The sequence below is a fragment of the Syngnathus acus genome, chromosome 16, assembly GCF_901709675.1.
Source record: "Syngnathus acus chromosome 16, fSynAcu1.2, whole genome shotgun sequence".
Classification (NCBI taxonomy): domain Eukaryota; kingdom Metazoa; phylum Chordata; class Actinopteri; order Syngnathiformes; family Syngnathidae; genus Syngnathus; species Syngnathus acus.
Genome location: NC_051101.1, coordinates 1,001,981 through 1,017,798, shown reverse-complemented (window position 1 = coordinate 1,017,798; position 15,818 = coordinate 1,001,981). Strand labels below are relative to the sequence as shown.

The window sequence follows — 15,818 nt, the reverse complement described above, 5'->3', positions numbered from 1 at the left end:
ATGATCTCGTCAGCCGCGTATGAGATCCATACGAGCTGGGAAGTCGTCGCGACGATGCACCGGCAAGAAAAAAAAAAAGAAAGACTTGGGACTTTCCAGCCTCTTCCCGAAAGTAAATAGTTTATGGTGGCGTTCGCCGATTATCGCCGGTCACCGTCTCCCGCGTGAACGCTGTCAGGGTGGGGCGGAATAAACGTCAGGCCACATTGACAAGCAGAGCGATCCAAAATTACGTCTCGGATATGTTGACATGAGTTATGCGTCGAGACGATCAACGGCAATTAGGGAGACATCCAAAGAAGTTATCCCAGATTTGCTTAGCCATTACACGCCTTCTCGGAAGGTTGGCCGTCTGCAAAGAGTGGGAGTTAGGCATGCTGGCTCTCTCGAGTGGCCAGCAAAAAAATCACTAAATGAAATTGCGCATTTTCCATTCGCTTCAAGTAAAAAAGTACTACCATATGGGGGCGCTGTTGGGTATCGTTCAACTTTGCAGTACATTTGCATCTGTACTGCTTATGTTCAGTTTTATAATTTTTGGGTAGTGACAGTGAAGTTAGATGTCATTGTTGTGGCGCTTATCCTTGTCAATCTTTTGCCCCAATTTGTTACCAAAAAATCATTGAATCCTAACATGAGCGCCCTCCATACTTGCAGCCTCAGCACAGCACATCAGCTAACCTTTGCACGCCATCTTGAAAATGCAAACTTTTTTAAAAATCCTCCCATGCGAAGCAACTCTCAAGGTCAAAAATTGGCCATGTGAAGCGAGTACGTGACTCGAGTCGCTCCCATGGCGCCCTCCGGAGTAGTTTGAAGCCTGTTTACAGATGCGACAACATCGAGAAGGTTTCGGACACTCCCGGTTTATTGCAGAAAGCGGTCCATTGAAGAGATTCTGGAACCAAGAAAGGACCGTTCCAAGCATCAAAACAGACAACTGGCCTTCACACTTTAGAACACCCTGCAATTATAATAACGAATCTGTCGACTGCGGCCAAGGAGCGCTCGCCATTTCACTTAAACCTTTTTGAGACAAGCGCCATTGCTGAGCCGGACAGACAAAAGTTTTGTTCCCTGCTGTGAGAACACACCTAAAAAAACACAAGCCACACGACTGCCCGACATCAGGAGGAGAAGCTTTGTGCATTAACAAGCAGAGGTGAGGCACAGCATGGAGTAGAAAAATATTTTCTCCATCAATCAGGGGCGCCGGTGTGCAAATATCAGGAAATGAAGCTAACTCTCAATTTGATTGACAGAGCTCTGGCAAGTAACAAATGAAAGAGGCAAGAAGCCCAGAGGTGATTTTGTTCAGTACCTTCTGTTATCTAGTGGCTTTGTCGGAGTACAGGAACGGAGTCCGCGTTGCGTCGTCAGCGGGCAGGCTAACTAGCGTCCTCAGCGGGCACGCTAACTAGTGTCCTCAGCGGGCACGCTAACTAGCCTCCTCAGCGAGCAAGCCAACTAGCGTCCTCGGCCGACAATCCTGCCGAAAAGACAATGATCGTGGCGGCTTTGTGCTTTGCACAAACGTCTGCATTGAAGAGGGTCATGACACACAAGACGGAACGCGCCTCGAGCGGCCAGTGAGGAAGACACCAGAGCCAAAGAAGTCCCCCAAGCTCCTTCCCTTCACTCACATTGGAGAACATGAAACTTGTTGCCCGCCAAGCCGGAAACGGTCCGCCGCTTTGACCCGAGCCGCCTAAAGCCCTCGTCTTCGTCTTCTTCGTCGTCGTCCGCGTCCCGATCTCTCTCTTCCTCGGGCTCGGTGCTAGATTCGCTGTCCTCTTCGTCGTCCCTCTTGCCCGCGGTGTCCTCCTCCGACGTCCGTCCTTGCAAGGCCAGAATCTTCGGGATGTCAGTGTGGCTTTCCCAATGCTCTGAGCGTTGCCGGCAAAGAGAACATCAGATTTTGCCCCGCAATCGAGATCTCGGTCGAGTTTCCACGCCCCTGCCATATGGTTTGGGACACGAAGCATATTGCCGATTGGGCTCACCTCTCAGGCAGCTGTAGCCGCGCGGTCGGAAGCACAGGCAAAGGCGGCCATCAGTGGCTAACCTCAGGAGGCTGTTGGCCGCCCGGTATACATCGTTTCGGGCCGCTTTTGCCGTCTTGTATCCTCTCCGCTCAGCCCATGCTGGGGATCGAGAGGAGCATCGGCACAGTGTAAGCTCCAAAAGTGAAGCCATGTGAACTTTTGGGAAAATTGATAAATCAGAATGCTAATTGATGGCGCATTGATTACTACAAAGTGGCAATCCCACAGAAAACGTTCCTAATCATAGCAGAATACATGTATTTTTTTCCACAGCCAATGCAACTCGTAGCGAGAGTCAAGCAAAATAAAATTGGCTGCTTCCCTTCTTGCAAGGAGAGGCGCGTACCCTCGCAAACATCCCAGGCAGTCCAGGGCTCCTCATCCGAAAGGCGCTCTCCTTGCCGGCTGTCGCCTTCTTCCAAGTTTGGATGCTTGAGCTTCAGCACGGAGAGGAAGGGGGTCCTCTCGCACAGATAACCCACCGAGCTGTACGGCTCCTGCAACTGCGACACCGGGTAGATGCCGGCCAGAATCTAAGGAAACAAACTACGTTACGAGGGAGCTCTCTCGTGGCACGCATGCACGCACACACACACGACTTGCTCGTGCCTGCAACTGTTTATCGACACGGGAGGGGAAGATGAGGCCTGGGCAGTCGCAGAGTTTGACGGTGGAGGTGAGGTAATAGGTCTGGAAATATTTGGTGTGGCCCGGGGTGCGTGACACGCTCACCACCTTCCGGCCAACCAGGCTGTTGATGACGGACGACTTGCCAACATTTGGGAATCCTAAAAATGAAAGGAGTGAGCGCTCAAACTTGTTTTTGAGGTGACTTGCTTTGAGATGAGGAGCTACATACGTTTAGACAAAAGTAGTACTTTACTTAAAGCATTGTGGCCGCAGTTAACAAAAGGTGCGACTGGAATGGATTAATTTAGATTCATTGCTACGCATTATTAATTCAAACTTGGAAAGGAGCCAAACAGTTTGTGTTCCACCAAACACTGACCGATGCAACCCAGGGTGAGGACGCCATCCTTGTACAGCTCCTGCGCCGGGTTACTCATCTCCAGGGCACTATCGCTCTGATGCTCGACCAGCACCGACTCGACCTGCTCGTCCGGCCCCTCCTCTCCCTGTTGCTCGGCAACGATGTCGGCCTGGATCTTGCACTCCCAGTTGGACAGGTCGACTGCGCGGCACGAAAGTGACATTTTTAATGCCGATGTGCGAAGAGTCGCGTCAAAGGACCAAAGTCAAGCGGTTGGACCGCTTTACCTCGGCCTGCCGTGATCTCTTGACAGGACTTCAGGATCTCCGCAGGACCACCGCCGTGGCTCCAGTCGGTCTTGCGCTTCATCCGTTTCTTCTGGAGCACTGTGAGCCGGCAAACAGCCAGGCGGGCCACCATTAGATCGGCAACAAGCGCAAACGTTCCCCCAATCGCGCCAAGAGAGATTTGTCGGCTCTGCCGTGCAGAATATGCAATTTCCATTAACTTCTAACTCGGAGCGTCGGATAAACAACTTGAAGCAAGCTGGCCTTGCATCCTCTTTGGAGAACAGTGACGTGCGGTTTGGGGACATTTTGGTGTGGTGCTGTTTTGGTAACATGAAGACAAAAAGTGTGGCAGCCTTGCTCACCTGTGCTGTAGGCCTGCCCGCGGTGGGAGGTGAAGCAGACAACGCGCAGCTGTGGGAACTGCGACGTCATATAATGCTTCCAAGCGATCGCCAGGGGGGGCGGACACAAGTCCACTTTGTTCAGAACCAATACCATGTGCTTCTTCAGCTCGCCGGTGATGTAGCGGTACACCTCGGGGGGGAACTGCAGAACCTGGGAGATACATCTTTCATAAATACGTGAGGGGAAAAGAACACTTGAAAGTCGAGCGAGAGCAAAAATAAACAGAGAAACAATCAAACTAAACTGTTTTCAATTTTAACCTACCGGGTGCCGGATGTCCACAATGAGCAGGACGACATCTGACATCTCTAACACTCGCCACAGCTGCCTCCATGTCTGTTGGGAAAAATTTTTTTACATGATCTCCACAGCCACATGAGGGCAGTGATCTATATGCTCCGATGTTTTTTTTTTTTTTTTCTCTGTGGCGGCCTGGTGCCAAACTGATCAGGGAGCCATGCTCTAGCGCAGTGTTTCCCAACCTTTTTTCATTCACGGCACACCTTTTCATTGGAAAAAATCTCGCGGCACACCGCCAACAAAAATCTGTTATGCTCCTATATTAAAATCAGTTATATTACAACGAAAGACGTAAAGTCCTATTCCTATATATAGATGTATGGAGAGTCGAATAATTTAATAGAAATAAATACTAAATATTCTTTAAATTGTATTCCTTTTTTTTAAATAAAAGTGACTGTTTTTTAAAAAGGTTTTAGACGGTGTAAAAAAATAAACTAGACTTAGACTTAGAGACTTAGACAGAACTTTATTGTCATTTTGTCAACACTAGGTGTGTACAAAACGAAATTTCGTTGCATACGGCTTTCAACAATGTAGTGGTATTTCGGCTGGTTAAAAAAAAGTGACATTCTATATAAAAATATGAAATAAGATAATTATAAAGTACAAAGTGGAGCAGTGATAAAGTATGTAAACAGTGCAGGAGACAAAAGCAGTATTTACAAGTGTGCAGAGGAATGCTACGTTTGAATGTTCAACAGTCTGACGACAGCAGGGAAAAAACTATTGCAAAACCTGGTGGACCTGCAGCGGATGCTGCGAAACCTCTTCCCAGAGGGCAGCAGGGAGAACAGTCCATGGTGGGGGTGTGATGGGTCACTGATAATATTACGGGCTCGGGACACGCAGCGCTGGGATGACAAGTCCTGAATGGAGGGAAGAGGAGCCCCGATGATCCTCTCTGCTGTCCTTACCACTCTCCTCAGGTTCTTCCAATCGGAGGCGCTGCAACCTCCACACCACACCGAGAGACAGCTTGTCAGAATGCTCTCTATGGTGCTTCGGTAGAACGTCCTCATGATGGGTGGGGGCAGGTGGGCTCTCCTCATCCTCCGCAGGAAGTACAAGCGCTTCTGTGCCCTCTTGACCAGTGTTGTGGTGTTCACAGTCCAGGTGAGGTCGTCTGTGATGTGGACTCCCAGGAATTTAGTGCTGCTGACCACCTCCACAGCTGAGCTGTTGATGATCAGTGGAGCGTGATGAGGCTGGTTCTTCCTGAAGTCGACGATGATCTCCTTCGTCTTTTCCACATTCAGGATCAGGCTATTTTCTCTGCACCAGACCACCAACTGCTCCACCTCCTCTCTGTAGTCCAGGTCGTTGTTGTCCCTGATGAGGCCCACCACCGTTGTGTCGTCTGCAAACTTCACGATGTGATTGGTGGTGAACCTGGGGGCGCAGTCGTGTGTCATCAGGGTGAACAGCAGGGGGCTCAGGACGCAGCCCTGAGGGGAGCCTGTGCTGAGGGTGATGACATCTGAGGTGTTCTGTCCGACCCGGACTGACTGAGGTCTGTTGGTGAGGAAGTCTAGCAGCCAGTTCCGAAGGGGGGTGCTGAAGCCCAGGTGTTCCAGTTTTTCCACCAGATGTTGTGGAATGATGGTGTTAAACGCTGAGCTGAAGTCCAGGAACAGCAACCGCACGTGGGTGTTCCTCTCCTCCAGGTGAGCCAGGCTCAGGTGAAGAACGGAGGAGATGGCATCCTCAGTGGAGCGGTTCTGCCGGTAGGCAAACTGGAACGGATCGAATGTTGGGGGGAGTCTGGAGACGATGTGATCTTTGAGCAGCCTTTCGAAGCACTTCATCATGATGGGAGTCAGTGCCACAGGTCTGTAGTCATTCCATGAGGTGATTTGAGGTTTCTTCGGCACCGGAATGATGGAGGCAGCCTTGAAGCACACTGGCACTTTGGCTTGGTCCAGCGAGATGTTAAAAATGTCTGTGATGACACCAGCCAGCTGGCCTGCACATTCCTTGAACACCCGCCCAGGTATGTTGTCGGGGCCTGGGGCCTTACGTGGGTTGACTCTTCTCAGTCTTCCACACGTCGGCTGAGTCAAGGCAGAGGGCCTCCTCTTCCTGGTGGGGAACAGTTTTAACTGCAGGAGTGCTGTTTAGTGCCTCAAAACGCCCAAAGAAGTTATCTAGACCATTTAGGAAGTCAGCATCAACCTCACCCACCGGGGGGGAGGGTAAGTTGTAGTCCGTGATCGCCCGTATGCCTTGCCACATACTCCTGGTGTTATTGGCGTCGTGGAAAAAATCCTGAATTTTCCGACTGTGGCTTCGCTTCGCTAGCCTGATGGCACGGTTCAAGTTGGCTCTCGCTGTCCTCAGTGCCTCCTTGTCGCCAGACTTGAAGGCTGAGTTCCGTGCTCGTAGCGTATGACGTACATCCTCAGTCATCCAGGGTCGTTGGTTGGCTCGGGTGATGATGTTCTTAGTGGTGCTGACGTCCTCGGAGCATTTGTTGATGTAGGCTGACACAGTCATGGCGTACTCATCAATGTCGATCTGATTGTCATATGTTGCTGCTGATTTGAACATGTCCCAGTCAGAGCACTCAAAGCAGTCCTGGAGTGCCTCCATGGCCCCCTCAGACCACACCCTCACCTGCTTCACTGTGGGTTTTGCTTAGAGATGCACCGATCCGACTTTTTCAGTTTCGATACCGATACCGAGGCTTTGCGTATCAGTCGATACCCGATACCGATCCGATATTATGGTTGACTTAACAAGCTACATAACTCTACATGTGGAACAGAAAAGACTAAAGGCAATGGCATCAGGCATGACTACACAGTTCATTCCTAAGACAAAATGTAACAAGATAAAGCAGATTCATGCAATGAACTATTTATTTGTAACAAAAATTGTGCAACAGCAGCAATAAAGTGTATCAGCATTTAAATTCAAGTACCGTAATTTTCGGACTATAAGTCGCGGTTTTTTTTCATAGTTTGGGTGGGGGGGCGACTTATACTCAGGAGCGATTTATATACATATATATGGGGTTTTTTCACTTTTTTGGGCATTTTATGGCTGGTGCGACTTATACTCCGGTGCGACTTATAGTCCGAAAATTACGGTAAATTAGGATACAAACTTCTTAAAAAAAAAAATACAAATGTTGCAGCTGAAACTGCACTGGGCAAATATAGAAAGGGTGATCAAGCACACAGTAACCAAATATTAAAATAAATAGTAAACATGTAAACATTAGGTGCCGTTCCACATCACTCATGACCTGTTGATGCTCTAAATGCTCATTTAAGCAGCAATGAGAAGTGCTCCCTGAAAACAAGCTCCGCTTAGTACTAGTACTATAACTGGCAGTACTACCACCACCCCTGGCAACATTAGCTTTGCGGACATTACAAACTGCCGTCGAGCTAGTTGGCGTGTTCAGTTTGAAGTACCTCCACACAGCTGACTCTTTCGTTCGCTCCATGTTTGCGTTTGTTTAGAAAACTCTCGTGGATGCGGCACACGTGCTGCTGACGTATGACGTAGCCGCGTCCCGCGGCACACGTGCTGCTGACGTATGACGTAGCCCGCGTCCCAATAGATTAAGGAAAGGATCGGCTCACAGATCGGCTGCATTTTCCGATACCCGATCCATCAATTTTGTTGATATCGGGGCCGATATCCGATCCAGATATCGGATCGGTGCATCTCTAGTTTTGCTCTGATCAGCAGGGGCCTGTATGCAGGGATTAGCATAACAGATAGGTGGTCTGAAGAGCCGAGGTGGGGGCGGGGGGCTGCTCTGAATGCATCCTTTATATTGGTGTAAACCAAGTCCAGAGTGTTCTCTCCCCGAGTTGGAAAATCCACGTGTTGGTAAAAATGAGGGAGAATAGTCTTGCCTGGTTGAAGTCCCCAGCAATGATGAAAACCCCCTCTGTGTGCGTGGATTGCAGCTCACTGATTGTCCGATAGAGAACCCTCATGGCCTCTTTAGTGTTAGCGCTAGGAGGCACGTACACAGCCGTGATGCTAACAACAGTAAACTCTCTGGGCAGGTAGAAGGGTCTGCAGTTAACAGTCAAAAGCTCGATGTCCGAAGAGCAGAAGCTGGCGACAGATCTAGCATTTTTGCACCAGTTGTTGTTGATGTAGACACACAGCCCACCTCCTCGGGATTTACCGCTTAGCTCGCTGTTTCTGTCGGCGCGGAATGTAGCGAGCCCCTCCAGGCTAACGGCGTTGTCCGGCATTGATGAGTTCAGCCATGTCTCCGTCAGGATGAGAGCGCAGCAGTTTCTAACTTCCCTCTTTGAAGAGAGTTCCAGTTTTAGATGGTCCATTTTATTATCCAGTGAGCGGACGTTGGAGAGGAAGATGGATGGAAGCGGCGGTTTGTAGGGGTTAGCTCTAAACTTAGCCGTTAGCCCACCTCGACAGCCGCGCTTTCGCCGCCGGTCACACCGCCTACGCTTACTCCTCCTCCGGCGTGTGCTGCCCGGCGAGCCCGCTGCGTCGTGAGCTTCTGGGGCTAGCGCCCTAAGCACTCCGAGGCTACGCAAACAGACTAGGGTAGTTGTGGCTACGAGTCCGAAAACACTTGATGACCGTACCTCCAGCAGGCGCTGGCGATCATACACTAATCTACTGGATGGATAAACTAAACTTTGTGTTGTTTGTAGTGTCCTAGGCGACATATTTTGTGAAAATCCTCGTCGATTGTTGAGACCCGTAGCGGCCGCGGCCAACTGGGGCGCCGCCATCTTGGATCTATTTAAAGTGATTGTGATTAAAATAAAAGAATCAACGTGATTTTGTTTACTGTTTTAGACTAGGTCTATAAATATTGCAACAATAAGAACAAAGTCACTTTTAATGACGCTCTGCTGTTCTGACAGCAGCTGAGTGGCTATCACAGTCGAGGTGTCTCGACTTGACTGTTTATTTTATGTATGTGAAAAATAACCAATCCAGGTTCTCCGGTTGAACTGCATGCTCTGATTTCCATTGGACCACAAACGCACCACAACCGTCATAGTGTCTGTCACTGTTAGCAAAATCACACAGCAACACACACATAAACTGAATATGTGCCAATGCAGCACAATCAGACCGACAGAGCATAACATTTCAAGATTCTCCGATTCTCCATGCATGCACGATTAGCAAGTGGCTGACCAGGCCTTGCGCGAACTGACCAGTGGTTTGGCGATCCTGTTTACAATGCGCTCCGTAATTAATAGTGGACAATCCCACGGCACAACTGAACATCTCTCACGGCACACCAGTGTGCCGCGGCACAGTGGTTGGGAAACACTGCTCTAGCGCAGTGTTTCCCAACCTTTTTTCATCCACGGCACACCTTTTCATTGGAAAAAAATCTCGAGGCACACCACCAACAAATATCTCCGTAAATATCTGTTTGGCATTACACCAGCTTCTATAGTAAAATGTGTTATATTACGAAAGACGTTGTGAACGTGCTATATAAATAAAGTCCTATTCCTATGTATGTATATATAGAGAAAGTGGAATAATTGAATACAAATAAATAAATACACTAGATTTTTAAATTGTATTTTTTTAACAAAAGTGATTTTTTTAAAAAGGTTTTAGACAGCGTAAGGAATAAAGTATTGAAAGTGATTGTGATTAAAATCCAAAATAATCAACTTGACTTGAACTGTTTTAGACTAGCCCTATAAATATTGCGACGATAAGATCAAAGTCACGTTTAAAGACACTACTGTTCTGGCATGGCAGCTGAGTGATGATCACAGTCAAGGTGTCACGACTTGACTGAGTATTTTATGTTGGTGAAAATGAACAATCCAGGTTCTCTGGTTGAACTACATGCTGGGATTTCCATCAGTAAACAAATGCACCACGGTCATCAGAGCGTCACTGTTATCACATGCACACAACAGCAAACTAAATATGTGCCAATGCAGAACAATTAGACCGACACAAAATGAAATCTCAAGAGTCTCCGATTAGCCATGCATGCGCGATTAGTAAGTGGATGACCAGGCCTTGCGCTAACTGACCAGTGATTTGGCAATCCTTTTTACAATGTGCTCCATGACTATTATTAGACAATTTCCCACGGCACAGCCGAATATCCCTCACGGCACACCAGTGTGCCGCGGCACAGTGGTTGGGAAACACTGCTCTAGCGAACGCAACTGAAAATCAAGGAAACTTTCATTGAGGTGGCTGTGACTCACTCTGTGAAACGCTGGCAAAGCCGTTTGGCTTCTTATTTTACCTCCAGGTTGTGCTCAAAATGGCTGAGGGATCCGAGCGGGTTTCTGGACCGCAGGTCGTCCAGGTACCGCTTGTATGACTTCTCCTCTTTCCTCAGCAAGTCGGCTCGGCTCATCTCATAGTTCCAGGGTGGCCGTCGTGGGAAACCCAGGCCTGTTTCGTGGCATCAAACGCTCATTCGTCCCATCCCATTAAGCACTCTTCTATTTAAAAGGAACGTCATGCAGAGAATTTTTCAAAGAAAAAAAGCCACCTCTTTCTGGCGGGTAGATGTCCTCGACGCCGATTTCCAGTTGTTTGTCGGAGACGGGCAGCAGGATCTTCTCCTGGGCCATCTTCTTTCGCTTCTCTACTTCCTCTTTGCTCTCCTTTTCAAAGTGAAGACGAAACCTCCAGAGAGGAAACACAAGCATTTGGCGTCACTGCAAACTTCAGCTTTACGGGGGCCGTGTCTGCTCGACGGGCAACGTGTGGCACGGTCAAATCGAGCAGGACGCGTGGCGGTATTGCTCATATGGAAGCTAATCTGTTACTTTTCCTGCTTGTGAAGCTGGCATGCATTTGATGAGGAAAACTGGATGGAAACAGAGCGAAAGGGGCAGACACCTATTAGGATCGTGTCTTCCCTCTCGGCCGAAGGGCTGCTGGTTGATCCTGCGGATGTCAGTGGTCTCGCTGTCTGACGTGTCCGACTGTCGGTCCGCCTCCCGCTCCACGCTGGCATTGCGGCTACTTGGTCCCGAGCCTATGTCACCTGGGTTTTCAAAGCAGTCAAGTCAGTCAGTATGCAGCACATTAAGGACCAAATTCTTCTGTTCCCTTGCTTAAACATTCATGTGTCCAGAAACACATCAAATACCATCACTAAACACGCTGACGACCGTAAATAAGCTGCGGTACAATTTACCCTTTTTATTTCAAAAGAAGATCAGGAATATATGCTTGCAAGTCGATGTTGATGGTGTTCAAATCACCACTGTTTGATGATAATGCCACATTGAGAATATTCTTTAATCCCTCGATGTTGTTTCCCAAAGAGCATTAAGATAGCAGACTCAAAGGTGTTTCAAGGTTTTAAAATGCTCAACGCGTAATTGTCTTTTTGTCTAGATTGACAAAAGACTTTGATAGTGTAGACAAAAACAGTGTATGGGACATTATCTTACAGCTTACAATGACAACAACGGCCTACAAAGAAACTAGCAATTAACTTTATCAAACGTGCCGCCACGATGATGGCAAGAGTAGCATTACCTGAAACTTTAATTGAATAACAGCTAATGCTAACAAGGTAACGCTTCATGCCAGGGGGCTATTTTTTTTTCCATACCTCGCTTTCGCTCCCGTTTGTCTTGCAGCTGCTTCTTCTTTTGCTTGTTGCTGAATGGCTTTTTCCGAGGCATGTTTTTGAAAGATAGCGGGTATAGGTTGTGATGAAGACGTCGTCGTGAGCCGCCTGGTTTCATGAACTGTTTCACAGCCACGAAGTTTCTCGACTCTGACCACTTTCCAGTGACGCCATGTTTTACTGCAGACTGCAGAGAATGTCGGCCGAAACCATTGCGATGTTCACTTACCGAGCGAGAGGAGATTAGAATAATTTATTTTTGCGTGAATTATATTACACGTCAATTTCCACAGAAAAAAATTGCCGTACTGACACCACTTTTTTTACATTTAAATAACCAAACGCGACTGAAATGCTAACTGTGACTGATTGTATTCCCCCAGACAATGAGGTCTGTTAGTTTCGTCCAATTTTGTAAAAACTTCATGATGCTGCGTTCAAGTGCGGTGCGATTTTTTTTAAAACGATAAGTTAATTGCGGTGTATGTACGGTGACAATGATTAGTCAATTTAATTTTAGATTTCTATTCATGGTTTATTCAAGAATTATTACAAATTACATATTTTCCATTTAATTTAGGAATTGGTTAAAGTGTGGCAGACCTCAGTATCAGGCCTTGCACCCAGCAGGCCTACAGGTACGGGTAGAGTTTTGTGATGCATGCTCTTTTTGTATCTTTGATGAATCGTCTCTCGCCACGGGAGTCGCTGTAGGCCAGGGGTGGGCAAACCTTTTGACTTGCGGGCCGAACTGGGTTCTAAATTTGGACCGGAGGGCCGAACCAGGGTAGTAGTGCCGAACCATGGATGTAGTGTTTGTGTGAAGTAATATAAACGACCTGTAAAGGTCATTTCATAAAAGGTTTTGGCCTTTAGTAGGTAGTAAATCATGGATATTCAAAAAAAGTTTTTTGAAAACAAATGCATTTATTAAAAGCATTAAAAAAAAAAATTCACTAAAAAACTGCTATCAGTGATTCTCATAAAATACGACACTGTTATTATGAATAACAGTCTCCATCACTTCAGTGCCTGCAGGTCAGATTAATGAAAGATGTTTATCTTATGAGATCACATCAAACGGCAAACATTCTGACCAAATATATCATCTTGAAGAATCAGTGAAAGCATACATCCAAATAAAGTAATCAAAACGGCAACACGGTGAGGGGTATCTGAAAATCAGAGCAAAGTTTCAACTCACAAACACCTGGTAACAGAGGTGAGGAAACGGGAAACACTTCCTTAAAGTACCGTATTTTCCGCACTAAAAGGCGCACCGGATTATAAGGCGCACCTTCAATGAACGGCCCATTTTAAAACTTTGTCCATATATAAGGCGCACCGGATTATAAGGCGCATAAAATAGAAGCTATACTGCAACAAACTGAGGTTGACTAGGGTTGCGGTATGCATCCACTAGCCAATAACCAACGAGCCCTCTGTAAACAATCGCGTTTCTCAAACGATCGCCTATAAAATGATCGGAACTGACTAAAGTTCGATCTAACGCATTGGTACTACTTACCTATGTTTCCCTTCCATATCGATCCGTAGATTTAATCGAAACATTAACAGAGCAGCCTATTTTGACATGAAATAGCCTCGTGCGTATAGCAGCTATCATTATAGCATTAGCCACCCGCAAACTCCCATGAGCCTCAGCTCGCAGACTCCCATGAGCCTCAGCAAAGTGTAAACAATCGCGTTTCTCAAACGATCTCCTATAAAATGATCGGAACTGACTAAAGTTCGATCTAACGCATTGGTACTACTTACCTATGTTTCCCTTCCATATCGATCCGTAGATTTACTCGAAACATTAACAGAGCAGCCTATTTTGACATGAAATAGCCTGGTACGTATAGCAGCTATCGTTATAGCATTAGCCATCCGCAAAGTCCCACGAGCCTCAGCTCGCAATCTCCCATGAGCCTCAGCAAAGTGTAAACAATCGCGTTTCTCAAACGATCTCCTATAAAATGATCGGAACTGACTAAAGTTCGATCTAACGCATTGGTACTACTTACCTATGTTTCCCTTCCATATCGATCCGTAGATTTACTCGAAACATTAACAGAGCAGCCTATTTTGACATGAAATAGCCTGGTACGTATAGCAGCTATCGTTATAGCATTAGCCATCCGCAAAGTCCCACGAGCCTCAGCTCGCAATCTCCCATGAGCCTCAGCAAAGTGTAAACAATCGCGTTTCTCAAACGATCTCCTATAAAATGATCGGAACTGATTAAAGTTCGATCTAACGCATTGGTACTACTTACCTATGTTTCCCTTCCATATCGATCCGTAGATTTACTCGAAACATTAACAGAGCAGCCTATTTTGACATAAAATAGCCTGGTACGTATAGCAGCTATCGTTATAGCATTAGCCATCCGCAAAGTCCCATGAGCCTCAGCTCGCAATCTCCCATGAGCCTCAGCAAAGTGTAAACAATCGCGTTTCTCAAACGATCTCCTATAAAATGATCGGAACTGACTAAAGTTCGATCTAACACATTGGTACTGCTTACCTATGTTTCCCTTCCATATCAATCCGTAAATTTACTCGAAACATTAACGGAGCAGCCTATTTTGAAATGAAATAGCCTCGCGGGTACAACAGCTATTCGGTGACGCCCCCTGACTACAGTTGCCGTAATGTTGGGAAGCGATGCGACCTTGTAATTTACTAGTCGTACTAAAACGTACTGAAACATTTTGGCAGAGCACTGTGTACAACCAGTATGGATCAACAAATTCATCAATTGATCCATATACAAGGCGCACTGGACTATAAGGCGCACTGTCGGCTTTTGAGAAAATTTTAGGTTTTTAGGTGCGCCTTATAGTCCGGAAAATACGGTAAGCCTTAAGAACTTGTTAAGATTAGTCGCAAACAAGTGGTGCATCAATGTCCTTGAGCATCCTGCATTGTTTGAAAATGAGAATGGTCACTAGTTTCAATCCCTGCTATTTGTACAAATCATATTCAAAATGGGGGCGGCTCGGTGATGCTCTGGGTAGCACGTCCGCCTCACAGTTAGGAGGGTGCGGGTTCGATTCCACCTCCGGCTCTCCCTGTGTGGAGTTTGCATGTTCTCCCCGGGCCCGCGTGGGTTTTCTCCGGGCACTCCGGTTTCCCCCCACATCCCAAAAACATGCTTGGTAGGCCGATTGAGCACTCCAAATTGTCCCTAGGTGTGAGTGCGAATGGTTGTTTGTCTCTGTGTGCCCTGCGATTGGCTGGCAACCGGTTCAGGGTGTCCCCCGCCTGCTGCCCGATGACGGCTGGGATAGGCTCCAGCACCCCCGCGACTCCCGTGGGGACTAAGCGGTACAGAAGATGGATGGATATTCAAAATGCATTTTTTTACAACAAACTTGAGAGCCCCCCCTTCATTTTCAGTGGGAACAGTGTTGTTGGTCTCCCTTTTTTGCTAGTGCGTCATAGTCTGGAGTAAAATTTGTTGTGGCAATTCTTAGGAGAGATCCGAGGTGTTGGTCCGTTTACCTAGATCTGTGACGGGTTGATGTTGATGTTCATGTGGCTGAACGTCACGTCGCGTACGTCGAGCCAAATTGGCCACTCTTTTTTAAACACTCGGCACTCAGTGTCCACTTTGCTTTTCCTTGGGCGACTCATTTTAATGGAAGGATTCCAGGGGAAGGTTTGTGGGTGGCTTCAGCGTAAAACTGTATCTGAAAGCTCAGCGCGCGAATTACAAGAATGCTGTCGTCACAGCCCACGCTCTAAATTCGGCACTGATACAAATAGAGCGCGAGTGCGCCATGTCCGTACTACTGAGTACGTATACGCATTTGTGAGTGTGCACCGAGCTTTCTGACACGGCTTCCGGTAGTAAATGCGCAGGCGAGCGGTTCCCCATCTACTGGGGAAATGCAGTCATTGCAGGCAAAATGACCCAAAAAAATGTTTAATAATACAATTTATTCAGGGTTGGCGGGCCGGATTAAACGGTCCCGTGGGCCGATGTGGCCCGCGGGGCGTAGTTTGCCCATACCTGCTGTAGGCTGTAGGGCACCGATGTCAAACTCAAGGCCCGGGGGCCAGATACGGCCCGCCACATCATTTTATGTGGCCCGCGAAGACATATTGTGCATCAAATTTGTGTGTCATTACGAGAATTGCAAATTGTCTTCACTTTTAATAACATTTTTTTTAAATATTTGACCAGTTTTT

General features: G+C 47.3%; 1 protein-coding gene across 3 annotated transcripts; it reads right to left on the bottom strand.

Moving 5' to 3' along the window:
* Positions 1-847: 847 nt before the first annotated feature.
* On the bottom strand, positions 848-11,816 carry gnl1 (guanine nucleotide binding protein-like 1). 3 transcript variants are annotated; one of them, XM_037274939.1, is made up of 13 exons: positions 11,599-11,816; positions 10,875-11,022; positions 10,522-10,658; positions 10,270-10,421; positions 3,996-4,067; positions 3,689-3,881; positions 3,324-3,422; positions 3,055-3,237; positions 2,655-2,833; positions 2,392-2,578; positions 2,004-2,144; positions 1,644-1,886; positions 848-1,489 (listed from the first exon to the last, which is right to left on the bottom strand). In XM_037274939.1, coding segments are annotated over exons 1-13 (1,872 nt in total). In that variant the 5' UTR covers positions 11,735-11,816; the 3' UTR covers positions 848-1,487. The 3 variants fall into 3 exon arrangements, with proteins under 3 accessions (XP_037130834.1, XP_037130833.1, XP_037130835.1); XM_037274938.1 differs by having other exon boundaries at positions 848-1,886; XM_037274940.1 differs by having other exon boundaries at positions 848-1,886; positions 10,522-10,636.
* Between the last annotated feature and the right edge of the window lie 4,002 nt (positions 11,817-15,818).